General features: G+C 37.4%; 3 protein-coding genes across 3 annotated transcripts; 2 read left to right on the top strand and 1 right to left on the bottom strand.

The window, feature by feature from the left end:
• Positions 1-812: 812 nt before the first annotated feature.
• LOC126707000 (uncharacterized) lies at positions 813-3,850 on the bottom strand. Its single transcript, XM_050406587.1, has 2 exons — positions 2,693-3,850; positions 813-2,606 (listed from the first exon to the last, which is right to left on the bottom strand). Exons 1-2 carry the CDS (start codon positions 3,192-3,194, stop codon positions 1,630-1,632), a joined length of 1,479 nt encoding a protein of 492 aa, XP_050262544.1. The 5' UTR covers positions 3,195-3,850; the 3' UTR covers positions 813-1,629.
• Positions 3,851-5,897: 2,047 nt separating this feature from the next.
• LOC126706664 (subtilisin-like protease SBT3) lies at positions 5,898-8,417 on the top strand. The gene has a single exon (XM_050406199.1). The coding sequence runs from the start codon at positions 5,950-5,952 to the stop codon at positions 8,248-8,250; it is 2,301 nt and encodes a 766-aa protein (XP_050262156.1). The 5' UTR covers positions 5,898-5,949; the 3' UTR covers positions 8,251-8,417.
• An 11,445-nt stretch (positions 8,418-19,862) lies between these two features.
• Positions 19,863-20,695, top strand: LOC126705977 (auxin-responsive protein SAUR21-like). Its single transcript, XM_050405216.1, has one exon. It carries the CDS (start codon positions 19,953-19,955, stop codon positions 20,223-20,225), a length of 273 nt encoding a protein of 90 aa, XP_050261173.1. The 5' UTR covers positions 19,863-19,952; the 3' UTR covers positions 20,226-20,695.
• Positions 20,696-20,981: the final 286 nt, after the last annotated feature.

The following is a 20,981-nucleotide window of genomic DNA, read 5'->3' as shown; positions in this document are numbered from 1 at the left end:
TCGATCAATATCGCCGAGCAGGTGAAAACCTTACAAACAAAATCCTAAGGACAGAAACCTGACTCTCGGCTCGATCAATATCGCCGAGCAGGTGAAAACCTTACAAACAAAATCCTAAGGACAGAAACCTGACCCTCGGCTCGATCAATATCGCCGAGCAGGTGAAAACCTTACAAACAAAATCCTAAGGACAGAAACCTGACCCTCGGCTCGATCAATATCGCCGAGCAGGTGAAAACCTTACAAACAAAATCCTAAGGACAGAAACCTGACCCTCGGCTCGATCAATATCGCCGAGCAGGTGAAAACCTTACAAACAAAAACCCTAAGGACAGAAACCTGACTCTCGGCTCGATCAATATCGCCGAGCAGGTGAAAACCTTACAAACAAAATCCTAAGGGCAGAAACCTGACTCTCGGCTCGGTCAAAATCACCGAGCATGTGTGAACCCTGCAATTAAATCTATGAGGGCAAAAACTTGATTCTCGGTTAAAATCAAACATCCGGACAAACGGAAACTTTGCAAACAAATGCTCGAAGGACGGAAACTCAATTCTCGGTTAAACCAAAACCTGATAAAAACCTAACCCTTTTTACAAAAACTAAGTCCAAATAGCGCTCTCAAAACTACTCACAGCTCCGCACAACAGGTTCTCGGGGGTACATTCTATTAAGCGGCCATAGCATTGGTGTGATTCAAGCAGAGCACAAACGGATATAATTTCATTCAACAAAATTGAAACAGGAAAAGAAAACGGACTTCCAATTAAACGAGTAAAAGCAATTGTTCAGTCACCACATCCCAGTGACATGGGCAAATAAAACCAATAAATTAAAACAACGGTTCAATCACCACATCCCGGTGACATAGGCAAATAAAAACGAAATAAAAATAAGCTAAAATAAAATCAACTAGGGGGTTGAGTCGGTGGTGGCACTTCCTGTTGGACGATCAGGGAGAAAGGCTGGGCCTCGTCAAGAAGTTCCTGCACGGTAGGTGTGCTCGTAGCCTCCAGTTCCTCGGGCTCGGCATGAGAGTCGATTTGCTCAACCAACTCCCTCATACTGGCCGTCTCCTCCTCGTCTAGAGCAGCCGGGGCGTTCTGGACGGCAGGTACAGGACTCGGAAATGGAATCTGGCCGGGGTCTCTCAGCGGCGAGTCTTCAGGAACTCCCATTGCTTGAAGAGCAGCAAACCACCCGGCCTCGAAACCCATATGCCGAGCCCGAGCCACCATCGGCTCTGCGGAGTTCTCGGCGTCGGCGAAGCCCACGTCGTACCACTTCTGCTCCGCGGCCGCCAAGCCCGCCCTGAGATCAGCTATCTCCTCGGCATGAGAAGTGTTGAGGCTGAGGGCTTCGGCCAGTTTAAGTTCCGTCTCATTTTGCCTGGCCAGGAGGTCAGTACACCTCTGTTCGGCCGATGCTCGGAACTTCTCCGCGGCAGCAGCCTTATTCTCGGCAGACTCAGCAATCTTAGCCTTTTCCTTAGCCGTTTTTACTGCTGCCTCCCGCGCCACCTTCTCGCGCTCATTTTCCTCATCAAGCTCCCGTGCCCGGGCAGCCACGATGTGAGCTAGTTGAGCGGCCTAGCAAGCGCGAAGGTTAGCAAAGTGGCAAAAGGAAATCTACATGGAGCAAATAGACAAAAGAATTACCGCAATGGCGTGCCACTCTAACCGGCGCCCCACGGACTCCTCGGACCCATCCTCAAAGGCGTGCACGTCCTCGGGAAGTTGGAGAGCTCCGGCCAAGGTTTGGGCAATGCGGCCGCCCTCGCCCTTATCCCATATCCGAACAGAGGCCGTTGATGGCAATGGTTTGCCATCCAGAAGGAACTTTGGCTCCCACGCTGGAGCCACTTGGGAGGAGGATGCGCCCCCCGTGCCAGCTTCGGTCTGCGGCTCGCGGATGACAATCCCCCCTGTTGGTCGGGGAGGAGTCCGGACAGCGGCGTCCCCCGGGGCCGTGGAATGTTGCTCGGCTACTTTCTGTTTTTTCCGGGCACGTCCGGACTGCGAGGTTGGAGGAGGTTGAGAAACTGGACCCCGACCCTGGGTAGGCGGGGGCTGGTTGGTCAGTCGGGCACCAGGCACGAACCTGTCTAGGGTCATTACTCGCCTTGCCACCATGCTTGCACCGGGCTGGATCGCTTCAGCTAGCAGGTTAGCCGCGTCTGTCACTTGCTGTTGATGCTCGGCGGGTGGATCCTCGGGATGGGTCTGCTCTTGGGCTTGGTCCCCTTGTTGTATAGCTTCGTGAGCTCTCTCTCTAAGGCGCCGGGATACTTGCTCCGCGGAATCGTCTCGAAGGGGAACTAGTTCGTCCGCGGCAGTGAACCGCCTACCAAATTCCCTCGCTTCCCCGGTTGTAAGCTTCGGCGGCAAGAAGTTCACGTACCGGACGTCTATGTACGAGAGCAGGGGGCTGTCAACTATCAACGCCTGCTTGAATGATTGCCAAGTAGAGTAAACCGGTTCCACGCCGAGGATCAGGTGTGAGGCCCGGAGTTGCCCGTCCCAGTGCACGTAGATCTCGGAACGAAGGACGAAGTTTAGGTCCCTGACGTGGACGGCTCTGAGGTCCTGAGTAAACACTTTGCCGTCTGCAAAAGAACAAATAACACGTTAGCTTTTAACAATAAAAGATTTTCTTTTACTCAAACAACTATAAGAAGGGGAAGGTACGAACCCACTTCACGCCGTGTGAGGGGGCAAGGGATCTCCCCGGCAAACCAATTGCCGCGCACCCTGACAAACTCCCCGGCGGAGTTCCTGTTCGAATCGGGTAGGCACGATATCAGCCGTACCCGAGCATCCCTTGTCTTTAAGTAGTAATTTGTGGATTTGCTCCCACAGAGGCTGTACATTTGGTTAATATCATGGTGATCTAGTTGTAAGTTAAAGGTATGGTTCAACTGGCCGACACAACTAACTACCCGGTAAAAATTGGGGGGAAGCTGGTCGGGGCACAGCCCATAGTAGGTGAGTGTGCTTATCAGGAGGGGATCTACCGGGAACCTAACCCCACCTTCTAAGATGGACATCAAAGGAAAGAAGGCTGTACCATGCCCTCGGTGGAGTTCCATATCACTCTCATGGCAGTAAGCCACGTCCACGTCACTGGGGATACTAAATTTACTCCTAAAGGTGGCCAAAGCAGCCGGGGTATCTAGAAGGTAAGAATAACCCATCTATAAAGCCTAAAACTACAAGAATAAAATCAAAGAAACAAAGCTGAAGGAACAGGAAGGGAAAGAGAGACTTACGTTGGGTTCTAAGGAGGAAAAGAACGCTGAGCAAGCAAGCACACAGAAATGTGGTCGGCAGGGAGTAGGCACTAAAGATCAGAGGCGAAGGAAAAATGGAGTGACGTTTGGAGAAGAACTATTTATAGAGCCAGAAGAAATGGGGAAAGAAGAAACGCTTGATCAAACAATAAATGGGCACAGCGAACGAGCGACCCAGCAAATGCCAAGCGTAACCGATTTGCGCACCGCTTCGGTTCACGAACCGTCAGGCAATAATGACGACTGCGCCTGGCGCCGCGAAACGGCGCGTCTTTTGAGATGGCTATTAATGAGAAATGACAGCCAGAAGTCCCAGACTAAAAGATTCCCGAGGTCAAGAAGCCCAGGCAGCTCCTTGATTCTCCTCGGCGACCGAGTATGAATCAAGGGGGGGCTATTGTACGGCACCGAGCTCCCAAAGCCCATACAGGCCTTGGGCCCAGACCCATCTAGGCCCCGGGCCCAAGCCCATACCAGCCTTGGGCGCAGGCCCAGCAGATAGTTCCAGTTACCTTATGCCCTTCTTAAAACTGCCTTAGGGCCACAAACAAGTTTTGGTTATTAAGCTCCCGGGGTTGATCGGTTAACATTTCCCGGTAGAGCGCATGAGTCAATACCCGGGAAGGTCATGATATGCACGGGAACGTGAGTTGCCGAACACAATCGGTGAAAATGGAGCCAAGTTCCAAGATCATAAATGCTGCACCGCCCTTTCACCTAAAACAACCACTTTAACCAGATAATACTGGACCTTCAATAGCACTAACGATGAATATAATCATGGTCTCCCCACTAACCTTGGCTATAAATAGAGGAAAGTTGGGAGAAGAAGGGGTTCAGAAAAATTGAGAGAAAATAGTCAAGGAGAGAGCTTTTCAACTGAGTGTTGCTTTGAGTCTCTCTGCCGAGAACGACCCATTGTAGGAAATCCTTAAACCCACTACAAATAAATTGTGAGCCCAAGGGATCTAAGGCCCAGAGTTCTTGTACTTGGTTCTTACAATTGTTATAATAATAAGTGTTGTAACACTTTCTTAAAACATTTGTTTTCAGTTGTGGTTAGTCACAGTCTCATATTTTATTATTTTATTTCGACTTGTAAGAAATTGGCACGTCAATAATTGTGAAAATATTGTGAAATTTATTGTGTCAGTATAACAGTATATATGCCAGCTTACATAAATATTTCAAAAAAAAACTTTAGTGTTATCCATCAATAATAGCTTACTTATGATTTGTTGTGAAATTAATGTTAAAATATTGTGGATTTAGCATTTTTTTTTATTTGTTATATAAGAAACTGAGATTTCAACAATTGTGAAAATATTGTGATAACAATAAGTATTGTAACATTTTTTTAAAAACATTTATTTTCAATTGTAGTTGGCTACAGTCTCATATTTTATTATTTTATTTTGACTTGTAAGAAATTGACACGTCAATAATTGTGAAATTTATTGTGTCAGTATAACAATATATATGCAGGTTCTTATAAATATATATTTTTTTTAAAAAAGTACAAACGGAAAACTAAAAAAAAAAAGAAAAAAAAAAAAAAAAAAACTCTATAGCTACTGTAGCTACAGTGCCACTTGAACAAACTAAAAGTACGGTAGCTTTTACACATTCACCTAACAAGTATCACAATATTTTCACAAAACATTTATTTTCAGTTGTGGTTACAGTTTCATATTTTATTATTTTATTTTAACTTATAAGAAATTGACACCTCAATAATTGTAAAAATATTGTGAAATTTGTTGTGTAGTAAAATAACATATATATATATATATATATATAAAAGGAAAAAAAAAGTACATACGGAAGACAAAAAAAAAAAAAAAAATGGTAACTACTAAAAAAAAAATACTGTTCGAAACTGAAAAAAAAAAAAAAAAAAAAAAAAAACGCCTCACCAAAGCACTGTTACCGCTACAGTGCTTGCACAGTATCGAAGCACTGTAGCGGGCATTGACACTTTTTATATATAAGAAATATAGAAAGTGGCTATTTGATAACATAGATTAAGCCTTATTGCCAAAAGCTCCAACACCACAAAGTTTTGAAGAAAGGTTGCATTCAATTGCTTAAAATTTTTGTAGAAAAAAGAAATTTCCAATTTGTGATCCATGCACTTGTAGTGCAATTATGCTAATTATTGTTACACAAGCTGTAACTGGTTGTGTTCTAGTTTCAAAAAAAAAAAAAAACTGGTTGTGTTCTTATAGTACAATTATGGATTCCATCAATTTGTGATCCATGTACTTGTACAATTATGCTAATTATTGTTATACAACTGTAGCTGGTTGTGTACCATACACAATAAAAACACAATTTTACAATTTTAATTGTGTACAATATATACTGTGGGTAAGTATCACCACTTTTATCTTTAATAATAATATTGGCACAAAAAAGTTAATCGCACAGGATAAAGGAAAATCGTACGGGGTTCACAGAAAAGACATTCCACTTCTTTTTCTTTTTCCTTTTTTGTTTTTTCTTTTTACCTGGGTCCATCAGTCCATACAAAGGACGACATAAGCTAAAGTTTTGAAATTAACCACGTAATATTTATCTTTCGTATGGTATTATATATAGACCCATCCATTCTCATTGTTTCCTAACCTTATAGCCCATCACTACTATAACCAAGAAGATGAGTTTCTCCCATCTGATTTCACAGTGTTTAGTACTCGGGCTGCTACTATTTCTACTTGCTATTGTCAATGCAGTGCCCAAATCCGAAGAATTCAAAACATACATCATACATATGGACCATACTCACAAGCCTACGTCTTTCTTAACCCATGAGTCATGGCATCGTTCCATCCTAAAATCATTGTTGTCATCTCCTGCTGATGATGATAACAAAGAACTCTTGTTGTACTCATACAGCCATGTCATGCACGGTTTCAGTGCAAGGCTCACACCCTCTCAACTAGCTGAGATTGAGGAATCTCCAGCTCACCTGGCCACATTCCCAGGGTCCACTGGCAAGCTAATGACAACTTACTCCCCTAAGTTTCTGGGGCTACAACAAAACTTTGGCATATGGCCTGCTGCCTCATATGGAGAAGATGTGATTGTAGGCATTATTGATTCAGGAATTTGGCCAGAGAGAGAGAGTTTTAATGATGAGGGTATGTCACCAGTGCCACAAAGATGGAAGGGAAAGTGCGAGAATGGCACAGCATTTTCCCCTTCATATTGCAACAGGAAGCTCATTGGGGCTCGATCCTTTAGCAAAGGAATACGGGCTAAAGGTCATGACATATCCAAGGAAGAGGAATTTGATTCTGCGAGAGACTTTGTGGGTCATGGTTCACACACTGCATCCACAGCAGTAGGTAATTATGTGCCCGGTGTAAGTCATTTTGGATATGCAAGAGGCACAGCCGTAGGGGTGGCTCCGCGTGCACATCTTGCCATCTACAAAGTTGCTTGGCTAAAAGGACAGGTTGAAGCACCTGATGCTCTTGCTGGCATGGAACAAGCAATTCTTGATGGGGTTGATATCATGTCTCTGTCTCTTAGCTTCGATAATCAGAGATCTTATTTCACTGATGTCATTGCCAAAGGTTCTCTTTCTGCAGTTGAGAAAGGGATTTTTGTTGTTTGTGCTGCCGGCAATGCTTATCTTTACAAAACAGTATCGAATGTAGCACCTTGGATCACAACTGTTGGGGCTGGCACACTTGATCGAAGTTTCCATGCAACAATGACTCTAGGAAATGGGGTTCCCATTGAAGGTACATCGTACTTTCCAGAGAGTGTTTTCATTACTGATATACCTTTGTACTATGCCAAAGGGAACCTGAGCAAAGCAATTTGCAATCACAAAGCATTGGATATAAAGGACGTTTCTGGGAAGGTAGTCCTCTGTGATTATAGCACCAACATTACTACTTCTCAACAGATTAAGGAGGTCCAAAGGGCAGGTGCTTTTGCGGCTATCTTCTTGACAGATGCATCATTCTCTTTATTTGCAAATCAATACTCCATTCCCAGCCTTATTCTGCCAACTGCTTCAGGGACTTTGGTTAAAGAGTATGTAACAAAGGCGAGAAACCCAAAGGTGAAGGACATGAGATTTGTGTTAACAAGGTATGGTACAAAGCCTGCACCTCAAGTGGCCAATTACTCTTCTAAAGGACCCAGCCCAGTCAGTCCAGGAGTTTTAAAGCCAGACATTATCGCTCCAGGAGATGATGTGGTAGCCGCCGTTGCCCCTACCAGACCATATATCCAAGTCGGCAAATATAATTTGTCTTCAGATTATCAACTTATGTCAGGCACATCAATGGCTACACCACATGTTGCTGGTGTTGGAGCTTTGCTGAAATCAATCCACCCCGAATGGAGCCCAGCAGCTATCCGATCAGCAATAATGACCACGGCCTATGCTGAAGACAATACAGGCACAGTTTTTAAAAGTCAACTGTTAGATCTTGAAGCTGCCTCACCTCTAGAGTTTGGGGCTGGCCACATTAACCCAAATAAAGCCATGGATCCTGGCCTCATCTATGACATGGGTTTGCAAGATTATATTGAGTTTGTGTGTGGCTTAGGGTACACCAGAAAGCAAATGAGTGTTATCCTTAGCCGAACTCAATGGAGTTGTACCAACAAATCTATTCATGATCTAAACTATCCCTCTTTAATGGCTGTACTCCCAACCAAAACAAGATATCCAGTGACAATGAATTTTAGCAGGGTTGTGACAAATGTTGGAAACAATAAAGCTGTATACCGAGCATATTTGGAGAACATTCCCACTGGATTGAGAATAAGTGTCAAACCAAGGACCCTTACATTCACCCGCAATTATCAGACCCGAAGTTTTGTTGTCAGCGTTGAGCTCGATAGGGAATTTCCCTTCGTAATTTATGGTTTTCTCAAATGGGTTGATCAAGATAGTCACATGGTGTCAAGCCCCATAGTGGCTATCAGTTTATAGTTGATAATATTAGCATATTCACTTGCTCAACACTACCAATTGTTGAGGGTGTCTTAGCTATTTGTCTTCCCAATTTAAGTATATGTTGGCTTTGTGATATAAGACTGAAGTTGGTATGTATGTTTTAATATTTATCAATAAAAGAAAGTCGTTGTAATTTATTAGAACCAGTGAATTTACAACAAAGGTTAAAAAAAAGTGAAATAATTTAGCCTCTCTTTCTAAAAGGTATATTCAATTCTAATATAATTTTTTGTTAAATTCCAATATATTTTTTTGCTTTTAAATAGTAATCACCTAACTTTGCTAATATTTTGTTTGTAAAAATTTGTTCATCCATAAGATTAGAACCCTCAGTCTTTAAAATATATTTCATTCAGCATTGCAAACTCATGTGATAGAAGATATAAAATTAAGGGGGTGTTTGGTAGTGATGTTTTAAATAATAGTTTTCAATATTTAAATATCATAACACGTATTTCTACAACACTTTTTAATCTACACGGATTTTCACAATACTTAAACAACAATACTAAAAATCTCTAACCAAACGGGCTTTAATTTTAAAAAACATGTTGGTATGTCCCAAATTGGTTGTTTTAAACAAGGACGAATAGTGGCGGCTCTAGCAATTGTTACACGAGAGTTCATTATGAGTATTTATTGCCAATATAGGTAATTATAACGATTTTATTTTGTTAAGTTTGTCTAAATTTTTATTTTTATGCAGTTAATATTATATATTTGTCCTTGTGTTTATAAAAATATTTTAAACTAAATGACTCAACTCAACTCATTGGCTCTATATTAATTATTGACGCACACAACCACACTCTTTTATACATAAAATAATTCACTACATGTTTACTTAACCAATCAAATGCTTAAATAATCACTAACTTAGCAATTTTTTTCTTGAATTCTTCTAACTTTATGACAAAAACTTATTATAACATGATAACTATACACACTTATGTTACAAATCCTCTCAATTTCCTAATTATTAAATTATATAAAGTTATATTATATTTATATTGTACACACAAACATCCACGTACACGCCATTATTCACACAAACGACATTATAAAAAAAAATGCACATAATCAATATTAGACACACTCATACATACATATAGTAAAATTTTATAATAAAGAGTGATACTAACAATTCACAAACACTCACTCTTACTTTAGAGTTAAAAATACTTATAATAAGGGTGTATAAGATTTAAGTCAGGGTGTGCAAAAATATTTAAAAAAAAAAAATTAATGTATTAAACTAAAAAAAAAAATTAAATATATATAATTCTTTTTTCTTTTCTTTTTTTTTGAAGTTAGGGGGTTCACAAAGAGTAGGGCCACCCCTAGGACAAAACCCTCTTATACTTTTACCTTAGTATTTAAGGGGGGGAAAAAAGAAAAGAAAATGGTGGCCACAAGGCTTGCATGCCAAATGAGGCATATGATTGAGAAGCTACCTAATGCAACCTAGGTAATTTCTTAAACCCCTAATTTTAATTACGGCTTAATCAATGAAGGCTAATTTATCAATTAATGCCAAATATACGTAATTAACCAATATTAATATAAGCATGGTTACCAACAATTGCATCCTTCAGCACAACAAGCATGTCAAATGACCAATTCATAGGAAATAAGATAAGAAAACCAAAGATAACACCAGTTGTGTTATCAAAGAAAAAAAAACCCGTGAATCGAATGAAAAAATCTCTTCATGACTAGTCACCAAAACGATCCACTAAGTATAGATATAGTTGTAGTACAAATTGACAAACACAACCCTCCAAGTCTAGTGCTGCAATCTTGAACTCGAGCCCTCTATGCTCCCACTTGCAATTGAATTCGCCGAGTCTTTTCTCTAACTTGGTCTTCAAATCCACAACCAATCATTGGTTGCTTCTTCAGGCCACCATGACTGAAATTGGGAAGCTCCAATGATTCTCAAGGCTCCAAACATCACTCACAAAATTCAGGAGATATTGGGTGTGAAGTTTTTAATCCCCTTTTGAAGATTTGGCTATGGTAAGAGGGAGAAGGTAGAGAGAGGCTAGGCGTTTGGTTCTCACAATTTGGTAGTTTCTCTCAACTTTCAAATGTGAATTAAGGTTTAATTTCATAGGAATCGAAATTAGACTCCTATAGGTTAACTAAATTCTCTGCTATTCAAACAATTTCAGTTCCACAAGAGTCAAGAGAAATTATGGCAAAACCATCTTAATTGATTTTCAAATGCAAGCCATGTGTCTAGGTCATGAGACCGAAATATAATTTTGGTCAACCGAAATTCCTCTTCCAGCAAACCAATTTTTCAACACTAGAACAATGAACCCCAAATACAAGATAGCCCACTCAAAACAAATTACAATGTATAAGAAAAGAAAATAACAACCAAATTTTGATACAAAATTAGCCAACAAAAACTCAAGACTTAACAATGATCATACACAAGAAAAGAATAATAGTTAAGAATACGTGTTCTATATATGTGTGTGTGTGCACGCGCACACATGTTTTGCACCATAAACTATAACTTTTGTTACACTTTATACCCTAACATTAAGTTTTTTGTTAACTTTGGATGGAAATCCAAAGTTTATGGTGCAAAGTTTAATCAATAGTATAGTTTATGGTGATAAAGTGAAATTTCTTATTTATTTTTAGAGAATTGAGAAGTCGGACAATTGGGTATTTTCACGTGATGTTATACTTTTCCATTCAATTTAATGGCAAACTTAACGTTGGGATGCAAAATGTAACAATAATCATAGTTTAGAGTATAAAATGTGCATTCGAAAAGTTTATGAAATAAAGTGTAATCTGAAATATAGTTTAAAGTGATAAAGTGTAATTCTTCCAAACTTCTATTCATACAATAATTGTCGGAGTTATACCAGAGCAAGATTTAACAAACAAATGCAGCTGAATCATTCTTGGAATTGTAGTCACGTACGACATTGACAAGTGTGACTAAAGCATGAGGTTCAACCTAGCTCATCCTCATACCAAAGAGCCAGTTTCTTTAGCTCATCCTAATGCAAGGATACGTACAATTCATCATCCTCTTACGTTAAGTGGTCTTGATCTTTTGAACCACACAAAATGCGCATGCGTGATGATTGAAAAATGACAATGTTAAGAAGCCACCAACTTTTCTACCTAAATGTGAATACAATTCAACTGTTACTAAGAGAATCTAGGACATGTTTGCAGCCATTGTTTTTATGGCAGTTTCTTTTTGAAGAAAGTGGGCAAAAATGGCAGACTGAGATCCCGTGCAATACCTAGGGTATTGCACGGTGTGCAATTACTTTAATCCTAGCCATTCAATTGATCTAATGCTCAAAAGTTGGACAGCTCATTTGGACATGTTAGCAATCCGTGTGACTCTCATTTCTCTTTGCTCTTTCAGTTTCTCCTCTCTCTTGTTCACGCTTACCCTATTCAAAAATTTCAGAAACTCTTTCTTCCAGCCAAACATGCCTCAAAATAAGCCACCAGTGATGCTCTGGTTACTTCTCCACCGAAGTGCACCAACAGTATTTCATCTACCCACCCAAAAATAAATATGCTTGGATCTGGTAATGAAATTTACATATCAAATTTATGATTTTTTTTTCACATATCAAATTTATGAAATTTTCTTTTCTTTGTCAAAGATCATTTCTTTGTTTCATTTATAACACTAAAAATTATCTATTTCTTTCATTGCATTTTTTTTATATAAATCTAATTAATTTATTGTTGAATGTTTTTTGAGATTTTTATAATGGGTATGAAGCCCAGTTGATTGTGTGTGTCTGGCAGCGTTTCTTGCTTCTTTTTTCCACTAAGATTTTGTGAGGTTGTGTCCTCTGGTGCTGATGTTTGGTTGTTGGATCTATTGGGGTCCCTGTGTTATGTTATTGTTTTCATTTCATGAGTTTTAAGGGGGGGAGGGGGGGGGGGAATGTTTACTGTGCAATCTTGTTCATAGCCAAGGATTTAATTGTTACAGATCAATTCTCAAACATCAATTGAACTGCATAAATCTTTTGTCACTTAAACGTGCAATACAGATTAGCATACCAGACTTAATCCCACAATTATGGATATCCAGTTATTCTTCTGGCCTAGATTTACAAAAGAGCATGGGATGGGCCGCTTATGTGACTATTATAATCAAAACCTGAATATAAAAATGTTTTAAATGAAGTGATGGCTAGAAATTTTTAAACATGAGCTTGGCTCTTAGGGGCATTTGTGCCAATTCTTAAGGATTGGAGTTCAACTGTTGAGTTTTGACATAAGTGTGGTACTGGAACAGTGGCAGTGAATATTTCCAAGGCATTCTCTCATGTGCAGCTAATGGTGTTTGACCTCCCACGTATTGATATTGTTGCTAGCCTACCCGAGAGTAAAAGAATGAACTATGTTGTAGGTGATATGCTTGTGTCTATCCCTTTTGTTGATGCCATTCTAATTAAGGTGTGCAATTTTATTCCTTTCTTATAATCATTCCTTTTATTTTAGATTGCAGTGGTTTCTCTTTGCACTGCTTATATTGGCCATTGATGTAGTTGGGTTGTAAGTAGGGTTTCATGGAGCTCTATTGATAAATTGAATCACACCGGTGATTTAGGTAACGTTATTGCAGAATGTAATTTCATTTGCTATTATTAGGGAAATTAATTGCGGTCTCATTTATATCTTCGATTCACACTCTTATGGAGTAGCTGATATTTCAATTGTGTACTTATAGTATCATGCTTTGGCCGCCAAATCTATATTAAACTTCTCTTCTCTCTTCTTTTTATTGCATTTTAATTTGAGGCACAAATTAGATATATCACACAATAAAATGGGAGGGCAGTTAGTACCAACTATGTATAACAAATCTTCACAAAATTTCCTTTCACAATAACATGGGAATAATTTTATTTATTGTAAGCTTCTTTTAAGTTTTTATTACCTTTTACAATTCCTTGGTGTCACTATGGGTTTTATTACTTGTTAGTTTACTTAAATTGTTGGCCTGAATATCTTAATTTTTTCCCACTAACTTTTTTTTTCCTGTATTCTGTTCATTGGATAGGTGTGCGTGCAAAAGAAGACTCCTCAAAACAATTTGGAAACCAACTTTGACATATCAACTCCTATTGAGAAAATGAAGATACAAGTCCAAAGTACAAAATGCAGAAGAAGGCTAAGCGAGACTTTTGAAGAAACGAGGTTGTTTTGTGTAAATAAGGAGCTGATGACACTTATTGACACAACACCATTTAGCAATCTCTTTAGTAATTGTTTTAGTAAAATGCTGCCGTATCACTTAGATAGATTAGTTCCAATTTCTATTATGAATTAAGTCCCACGTGTTAGCTAATTAGCTTGTAATTAGTGATTAGATTAAAAAAGTTTTCCTGCTTAATCAGGGAAGTTAGTTTTGCTTCATTCTTTTCCAAATTTTGTATATAAGGGATTAGATATTTTCTATCTATTCTTAGTTGCTTGTAAACACCTTTAATCATCAATAAGAAAATTGAGTTCTATTTAGTTTTCTTCTTCTTCAAATCTTTGAGTTTTTGCAATTCCTGAATAAGGAGTGTCTGCAAATTTAATTTGTAAAAGAGGCTGCTGCAGTTAATAAAATTAGAGAGGGGTTGCGGTTTGATTCTTTGATATTTGTGAGTTGCTGCATTATTTGTGAGATCTCTTCGATTGTGCTGTAGCTTTTGTATTGGGTGAGAATTTGCTTTGTAGATCTCTTTGATATACATGGGTGGAACCTAGCAAGAGATACCATAGAAGATGCAGTGCTTAATAATGAGAGATGCCACTAACAATGTACAATAGCTTTATAGTGAAGAGTAAAATTAAGATCATGTGGACATTAATATAATTTGTGTTTTTATGTCATTCTCAATTTAGCATTTGCTACAAGCAAATTCATACCCAAAGAACAACTCTGTTTAGATAGATAAAAATTTTGAAATACATCTAACACGTTAAAAGCTAATAACAGAACTCCTTCACTACATGCTATTCACAAAACAGAGTTGTATACACCACATCTATTCATCAAAATAAAGCCATCAACTGATTCTTGCATTCCTCATAACCAAAATTGCATTTGGAATTGGTCAATTAAAATTTTGAAATTGAAAAAAAAGGTATTAACTAACTACAGTGGTAGTCCATTGTGATGGTTTGGGTTAAACTGCGCAAAAACCTCCCTGTCATTCCAAGGAGTCAAAAATCTAATCCCTCCTTGATGGCGTGGTAAACTTGAGAGATCTCTTGTCCTTTGCTCCTTGCCTCAATTCCCATCTCTTTTGTGAGCAGAAAGTTGATGGAATCAGCCCATTTGAAGAGTAGCCTAGAACATTTATCAACTTGATGAATCTCCCTGAAGACTGCACATTTTGCAAATTAAATAGCCTAGCATTAAGCTTTAAAGCTTCTAACAGTCGTTTACTTAAATTTTCACAAATAATTTTTCTATCCATTTCCAAAACAAAAATAAAATTAAACAAAATAAGGAACTACTGCCAATCTCAAACCCAATACAAAGGGATTATAATAAACCCAAACCACGATAGGAATGGATAATGGGTGAAGCTTAGAAAACCAAACAAAACTGTTAAATTCATGCATTTCTAAGCTTCCCTACGTTGTTATCTATAATCTTAAACACAAACCAAATTGTTAAATTCCAATGAAGTTGATTTTTTTTTTTTCAATGAAGTTGATTTTTTGTAAAGAAATCGAGCAAAAAAATTCCAAAGAAGCTTCCTTGAAAGGGATGACCTTTGGCAAAGAAATCAAGGAAATCAAGGATAGGGAGAAAAGATCTTGATACCAGATCTATAATCACATTTTTTTTGTTGGGTGGGTAGTTAAAATCTAGATGAATTTATACACTAGAAAGACAATCTCAAGAAACAAGATACTTATTTTTCCCTTAAAACTTATGAAATGAAAACAAAAACATAACACAGGGACCTCGATAGAGCCAGCAACCTAACATTAGCATCAGAGGACGCAACCTCACTGGAAAAAAGAAGCAAGAAACGCTGCCAAACACACACGCACACTCAACTGGGCTTCATACCCATTATAAAAATCTCAAAAACATTCAATAATAAATTAATCAGATTTATACAAAAAAAAAAAAAAAAAATCAATTAAAGAAATAGATAATCTCTAGTGCTATAAATGAAACAAAGGGATAATCTTTGACAAAGAAAAAAAATTTCATAATTTGATATGTGAATAAAAAAATCATAAATTTGATATGTAAATTTCATTACCAGATCTAACTACATTTATTTTTGGGTGAGTAGATGAAATACTATTAGTGCACTTCGATGGAGAAGTAACCGGAGCATCACTGGTGGCTTATTTTGAGGCATGAGAGAGAGAGAGAGAGAGAGATGAGAGTCACACGGATTGCTGACGTGTCCAAATGAGCTGTCCAACTTTTGAGCATTAGATCAATTAAATGGCTAGGATTAAAGTAATTGCACATCATGCAATACCCTAGGTATTGCATGCGATCTCAATCCAATAATGGCCATTATATTCTTCTAAGTAGTTGGCTGCGTGTAATGATGGGAGGCACAAAATCTTCTTTACACTTCTACTAATCAATTTATGGTGGCGGTTTTGGCGAAAGCAATCGATCAATTATGGTCAGGCAGACTATGAGAAAAGTTCATATCCAGGTGCTTGTCCTGATTGCTCTCTTACTTTAAACCAGTTTAAAATAATCGATCTCTTCCAACTTATTACATTGTAAGTTTGTAACTTATAACCACAACACATTCTTGATGTGATGGTCACTTTATAAGTATAAGTACTTATAAGGGGTGGGGGGTAAGAGTCGGGATTCAAGTCTCTAGAAGGGAATTTCATAAACATACACACTTAGACTAGACTAGAATAGAATTTCTATTTTTGTATCAAAAAAAAAAAAGTTTGTAACTAATAAAACTATCCATGTTTATAATTTAAACAAGTCACTAACTAATTGAATCAATCATGTAAAAAAAGATACACATGAATAATTTTTTTCAATTGTCACATAGTGGATTGGAGGAATTGGATTGAAGGAATTTTCTACCAAACTAGTTTGGAAGTAAACATTTTCATGTGATTTCGAGAACAAGAATAACAAACTAAATAAAACATGTTTAATGCATAAATAATTACAAACAATTAAGTATACTCATGGATTAGATGAATGCATAATGATAAATGCAAATAGACACTAATCATGCCACCACACACACACAAACAAAATATTCTTAGGTTGTTGTATTTAATTACTCAAATTTAGAGTAGTAAATATGGGTGACAATTAGGTAAAATAGATTATTGGAAGTTGAATATTCTTAATTTCAGTCTTGGGGTTTATAATTTTATAATGGGCTAGGAAGACTCTTATTATCTTTTTCCTCATAAGAACTAAGGTTTTTGGTTGTTGGATTTTAGGGGAAAAAAAAAAAGGCAATCTTGAGTTTTGTCCTTAGTTGGATAATAGGATTAGCTGCTTTAATGATAATTTTGGGTAATTCTTGATCAATCTCATGGTTCTAGGTCTTACCTTAAGGAAATACTCTCCAAGGAGCTTGCTAAATTTGTGAGATTTGGTCAGAATGCTCTAAAAGTAGCCAGCCTACTTATTTTAGCTTAAGGTGCTTATTTTGGGTTTTATGGAAATTTGAAATCTTGAAGCAAATACGACATGCCAATGTTTATCTTTGTGTTCATGGCTAGCACATAGACTTACTCGTGAACCTTTAGCTATTACAAGTGTTCTCAGCTTACTTTATATATGCCAACTTTTAATTCATGAATAAACCCAAATAGACCCACTCATAACTCTCTAAACCACACTCCTTCAATCTCCTAAATCTATACATCTCTATAATATCTAAAAATTGAGATGTAACATTTATTGTTACTATATTCTAATTGAGTCGAATCAACGTAGTAAAACTAAAATGCATTATGTTTCCTTAAAATAAAAATAAATAAATAAATTACAAAATTTATAAGGCTTTCAAATAACAAGTATAGAATCTAATATATTGTATAAATTATATTTTGTTAGAAAATAATCAACATTATTTTAAGAAGAGTTTGAGACTAACACTTATAAATCTCATTTATTATTTTTATTTTTCATTTGAAAAAAAAAAATTCCTCAATTGAAACCAATAGAAGAAATAAGGGTGAATAAAAAATGACCTATCAAAAAAAAGGGGTGAAAAAAAAATGCTCGCATTCAATTAACTCGACTACAAGCACTATTGAAGAATTTGAAGTGGTAGTGCAACTGTAACATGAAGGTCCATTTCATAAAGCCCAAGCAGCCATGAGGCCCATTACAATTGACAATACCAGGACGCAAGACCATTACATGTAGCAATTCGTTCTAAGGCCTCTGAACTTAAAAGCCCATTATTATCGCAGAAGGCAAAATCCCAACAAACCTAACGTTGAAAGAAGCCCATTAGGAACTTGTTTGGACCTATAATTTGGCAAAATAGAGTCAAAACACTCCATGCAAAATAACTGATAAATAGTTCAACCAGTAAAAAATTACTTTGGTGAATAAGAGATTTAGGTTTGATTCCTGCCTTGATCTAACGATAAAGAATAGTTATCAGGAGTGTATATTATAGGTTGAAAATATTTTTGAAAATAAATAATAATTCAACTGCCAATTAATATAGATTTTGAATTTGAATTATAAATCAATATTTCAAATCTCATAATTGATTCATATCAATCAATACTTTTCCACGCATTGCGCAAGTCTAGTAAAATACATTGCTTGAGCCATGAATGAAAATAAAAGTGCCATTGACAATCTCACTTCTTGCTTCAATAGATCGTAGAAAGCTGCACCCATTCAAATCAGTAGAGACAATTTTGGAGATACACATACATCTGCCTATTTATTTTCCTTTCTCGCAGAAGATGTGTGGGCTGGATTAATTGTCTATTGTTGCAAAGCGTTACTGACAGAATGTTATACAGTTTTCTATCAAGTGTAAATTGAAGAACACCATTTTATTTTCTCTATATTCTATGATAAATCTAGTCCTCATTGTTTTTCATTTAATAGGACATGATGTTTAATGTACTGGGCAGCACTTTCCTAATTTGGGGCCATCTTTAAGTAATTTACTTAAGGATATAGTGTGTACGTACCCACTGTTCCACACTGACTGAAATCGTGTTTGTTAAAAATGTGAGATTATACTATTTCACCATTTCACAATTTTTAACTGAAATTGTGTTTTCAAAATCATGAAAACACTATTTCAATGGTGATGAATATGGCAGTGTGTGATAAGCTGTGTACAACAAGATTTACTGTATACTTAACTACCTTTTTTCCCTTGTTATTTTTTATTTTCTTCAGACAGTCAGAAGGTAGAGCTAAGTTGAGCTAACCAAAACTAGATAAAGAGCACCAAACTCGACTAAACTATTATCTACTAGATTTCTTTTTTCCTGGTTGTACATTGAAAGGTTTTTCAAGTTCACTTTATTGCATGGGATAATGCAGAGGATGAACATTAGACTCGAGAATTGTTATTGGGTTATTGATGAATTGTAAGTGAATAATATGGATTAGATATAGCACAACCTACAGGCATTGTGGTGCCTGCAGCCAACATTACTATGACATGGTTGCTAGGATCGTGGGAATAATGAGTCGCTAAGAGAGCTCTCGAGTTGGATTCTAAGAATGTTTGGATATATATGTGCTATGTTATCAAACGTATATGCCAGATGTGGTATGTGGAATGAGATTGAGCAGTTGAGGGAATAAGTTGATTGTAGGATGCAACATTTGATTCTGAGAGAGAAAAATATACAGGATAACCATGGCTTATCATTTAAGAGATGAGACCATATAAACAAACCTAAAACTATCATAAATTGTTTTATATCTTAAACCCTTTCAAGTGACAAGTAATTGATATTGTCCAAATTCAAGTTTGAGATGCATGCCAATAATTGTCTTGCCATTGTGCAATAATGTCATCAGTAACAGACAAATTTGATTATGTATTTTGAATGGTTTGGGTTTCAATGAGGACCATGCATAAGACACTCCTTATGCCCTTCACAAGGGTTTTTTGTAGTACCAAAGCTACAAGTGCATGCTCTTCACAAGGGTATGTCGTGCAACCAACGTACCAAAGCAATAAATGATGGTGATTTTGGCTTTGGATATGTTATTTAATTCAATTATCTTCTGCCTCAATTTTTCTCTCTGCAAATAAATAGACTTATATGTCGTCCTATGTACCAATCACCCAAAGTTGTCCACAAGAGGTTTCTTTTGTTCATATCTCTTACATATCAAGTGGCTCTCTTGTGGTTTGTTCGCCAAGAAATATAGTCTCAATCAATAACAATTTCTCAATGATGATTTGTAGACAGGACCATGTGATCCTTGAAGTGCTTGTGTCTTGGGCTAATCCCCACCCAATTGACTCCACACCATTCATCCACATACCAGAGATTCTTTAGACAACCTTTCATCTATATATACTAAACCAAAGAAAACAAATTCCACAGCCAAATCATATCCTCACAATCTCTTCTAGCAAGTATTTTTCTTTCTTCTCCGAAGTCAATTGTGAACTAAATCCTCTTCTAAAGTCATAACATATACAGAAATGGCTCTTCTATTGCCTGGTATTCTGCATGCTAAGCAGATTATCCGCAGGTCTGTTTCTGGTCTTGCTAAAAATGTTCCAAAAGGCTACATTGCAGTCTATGTTGGAGAGGAACAGAAGAAGCGGTTTGTGGTACCCATATCATACCTGAATCAGCCTTCATTTCAAGAATTGCTAAGTAAGGCAGAGGAAGAATTTGGGTTTCATCATCCCATGGGTGGCCTTACAATTCCCTGCAGAGAAGACATCTCATCAATATCACTTCTCGCTTAAGTGAATTTTAGTACATGGCACTAAAACTGATCAGAGCAGACAGATTTGTGCATTTCTTCTTTTTGTCAGAATGGATAGAGCAAGAAATGTCTACCCAACTGACGAAAAATCACAGCAGTTTCTCAAGGAAATGAGTCTACTTAAGGTCACTTGGGTAGACATTTTCCCCGGATCATTCAGACTAAGCATGTTCTCTAATGGGTGCAGACGACTCAAGGTCACCATATGTATCAGAAGGCCTTATTTCAATGCCTTCCATGATCTCACTGGTTGCTTGAATCACTCACAAGAAAGATGAAAGACATGAAAACCACTAGTCCATTAAACATGAACTGTCAGAGAAATTAAAGAAAAAGTCATTCCTCTTGAGTTTTGAATTAAGAGAATTGATTTATTCATTCATTTCATTGTAAAATTTTGCATTGTCTATGATGAAAGTAAGGATTCTGAACTTTCCATGAAAATACATCAAATAGAAGATCTTTCTTTCTTCTCATATAATTTTCTCTTCGATGGAAATGTCATTACAAGCTTTCACCATTAATTTGCAGACTCAATTCATCTTTGTAAGGTTGAATTTAATCAACCATGTGTTGGCTTTATTCCGTGACAAATTTGCTTGTAATACAACACTTAGAAACCTTGTATTTAGGTGGGAATCATGTAAGGGTAGTGTGTGAGAGAGTGTGAAGAAATGTTCAAGACAGTGCAGTGAAGCAGAGACTCGCGGCTAGGACTCGCGGCTTGCAAGCCGCC

The sequence above is a fragment of the Quercus robur genome, chromosome 11 (assembly GCF_932294415.1).
Source record: "Quercus robur chromosome 11, dhQueRobu3.1, whole genome shotgun sequence".
Taxonomy (NCBI): Eukaryota; Viridiplantae; Streptophyta; class Magnoliopsida; order Fagales; family Fagaceae; genus Quercus; species Quercus robur.
Note: the sequence above shows the minus strand (reverse complement) of the source record. Positions and strands in the feature narration are given on the sequence as shown.

What these genes read in the sequence shown, in the direction of transcription:
- LOC126707000 (XM_050406587.1), bottom strand. Translation starts at nt 3,194, where the DNA reads ATGGGTTATTCTTACCTTCTAGATACCCCGGCTGCTTTGGCCACCTTT. An exon ending in CCTCACACGGCGTGAAGTGG is followed by an intron (nt 2,607 to 2,692) that starts GTTCGTACCTTC and finishes GTTCTTTTGCAG; the next exon opens with ACGGCAAAGTGTTTACTCAG.
- LOC126706664 (XM_050406199.1), top strand. Translation starts at nt 5,950, where the DNA reads ATGAGTTTCTCCCATCTGATTTCACAGTGTTTAGTACTCGGGCTGCTA.
- LOC126705977 (XM_050405216.1), top strand. Translation starts at nt 19,953, where the DNA reads ATGGCTCTTCTATTGCCTGGTATTCTGCATGCTAAGCAGATTATCCGC.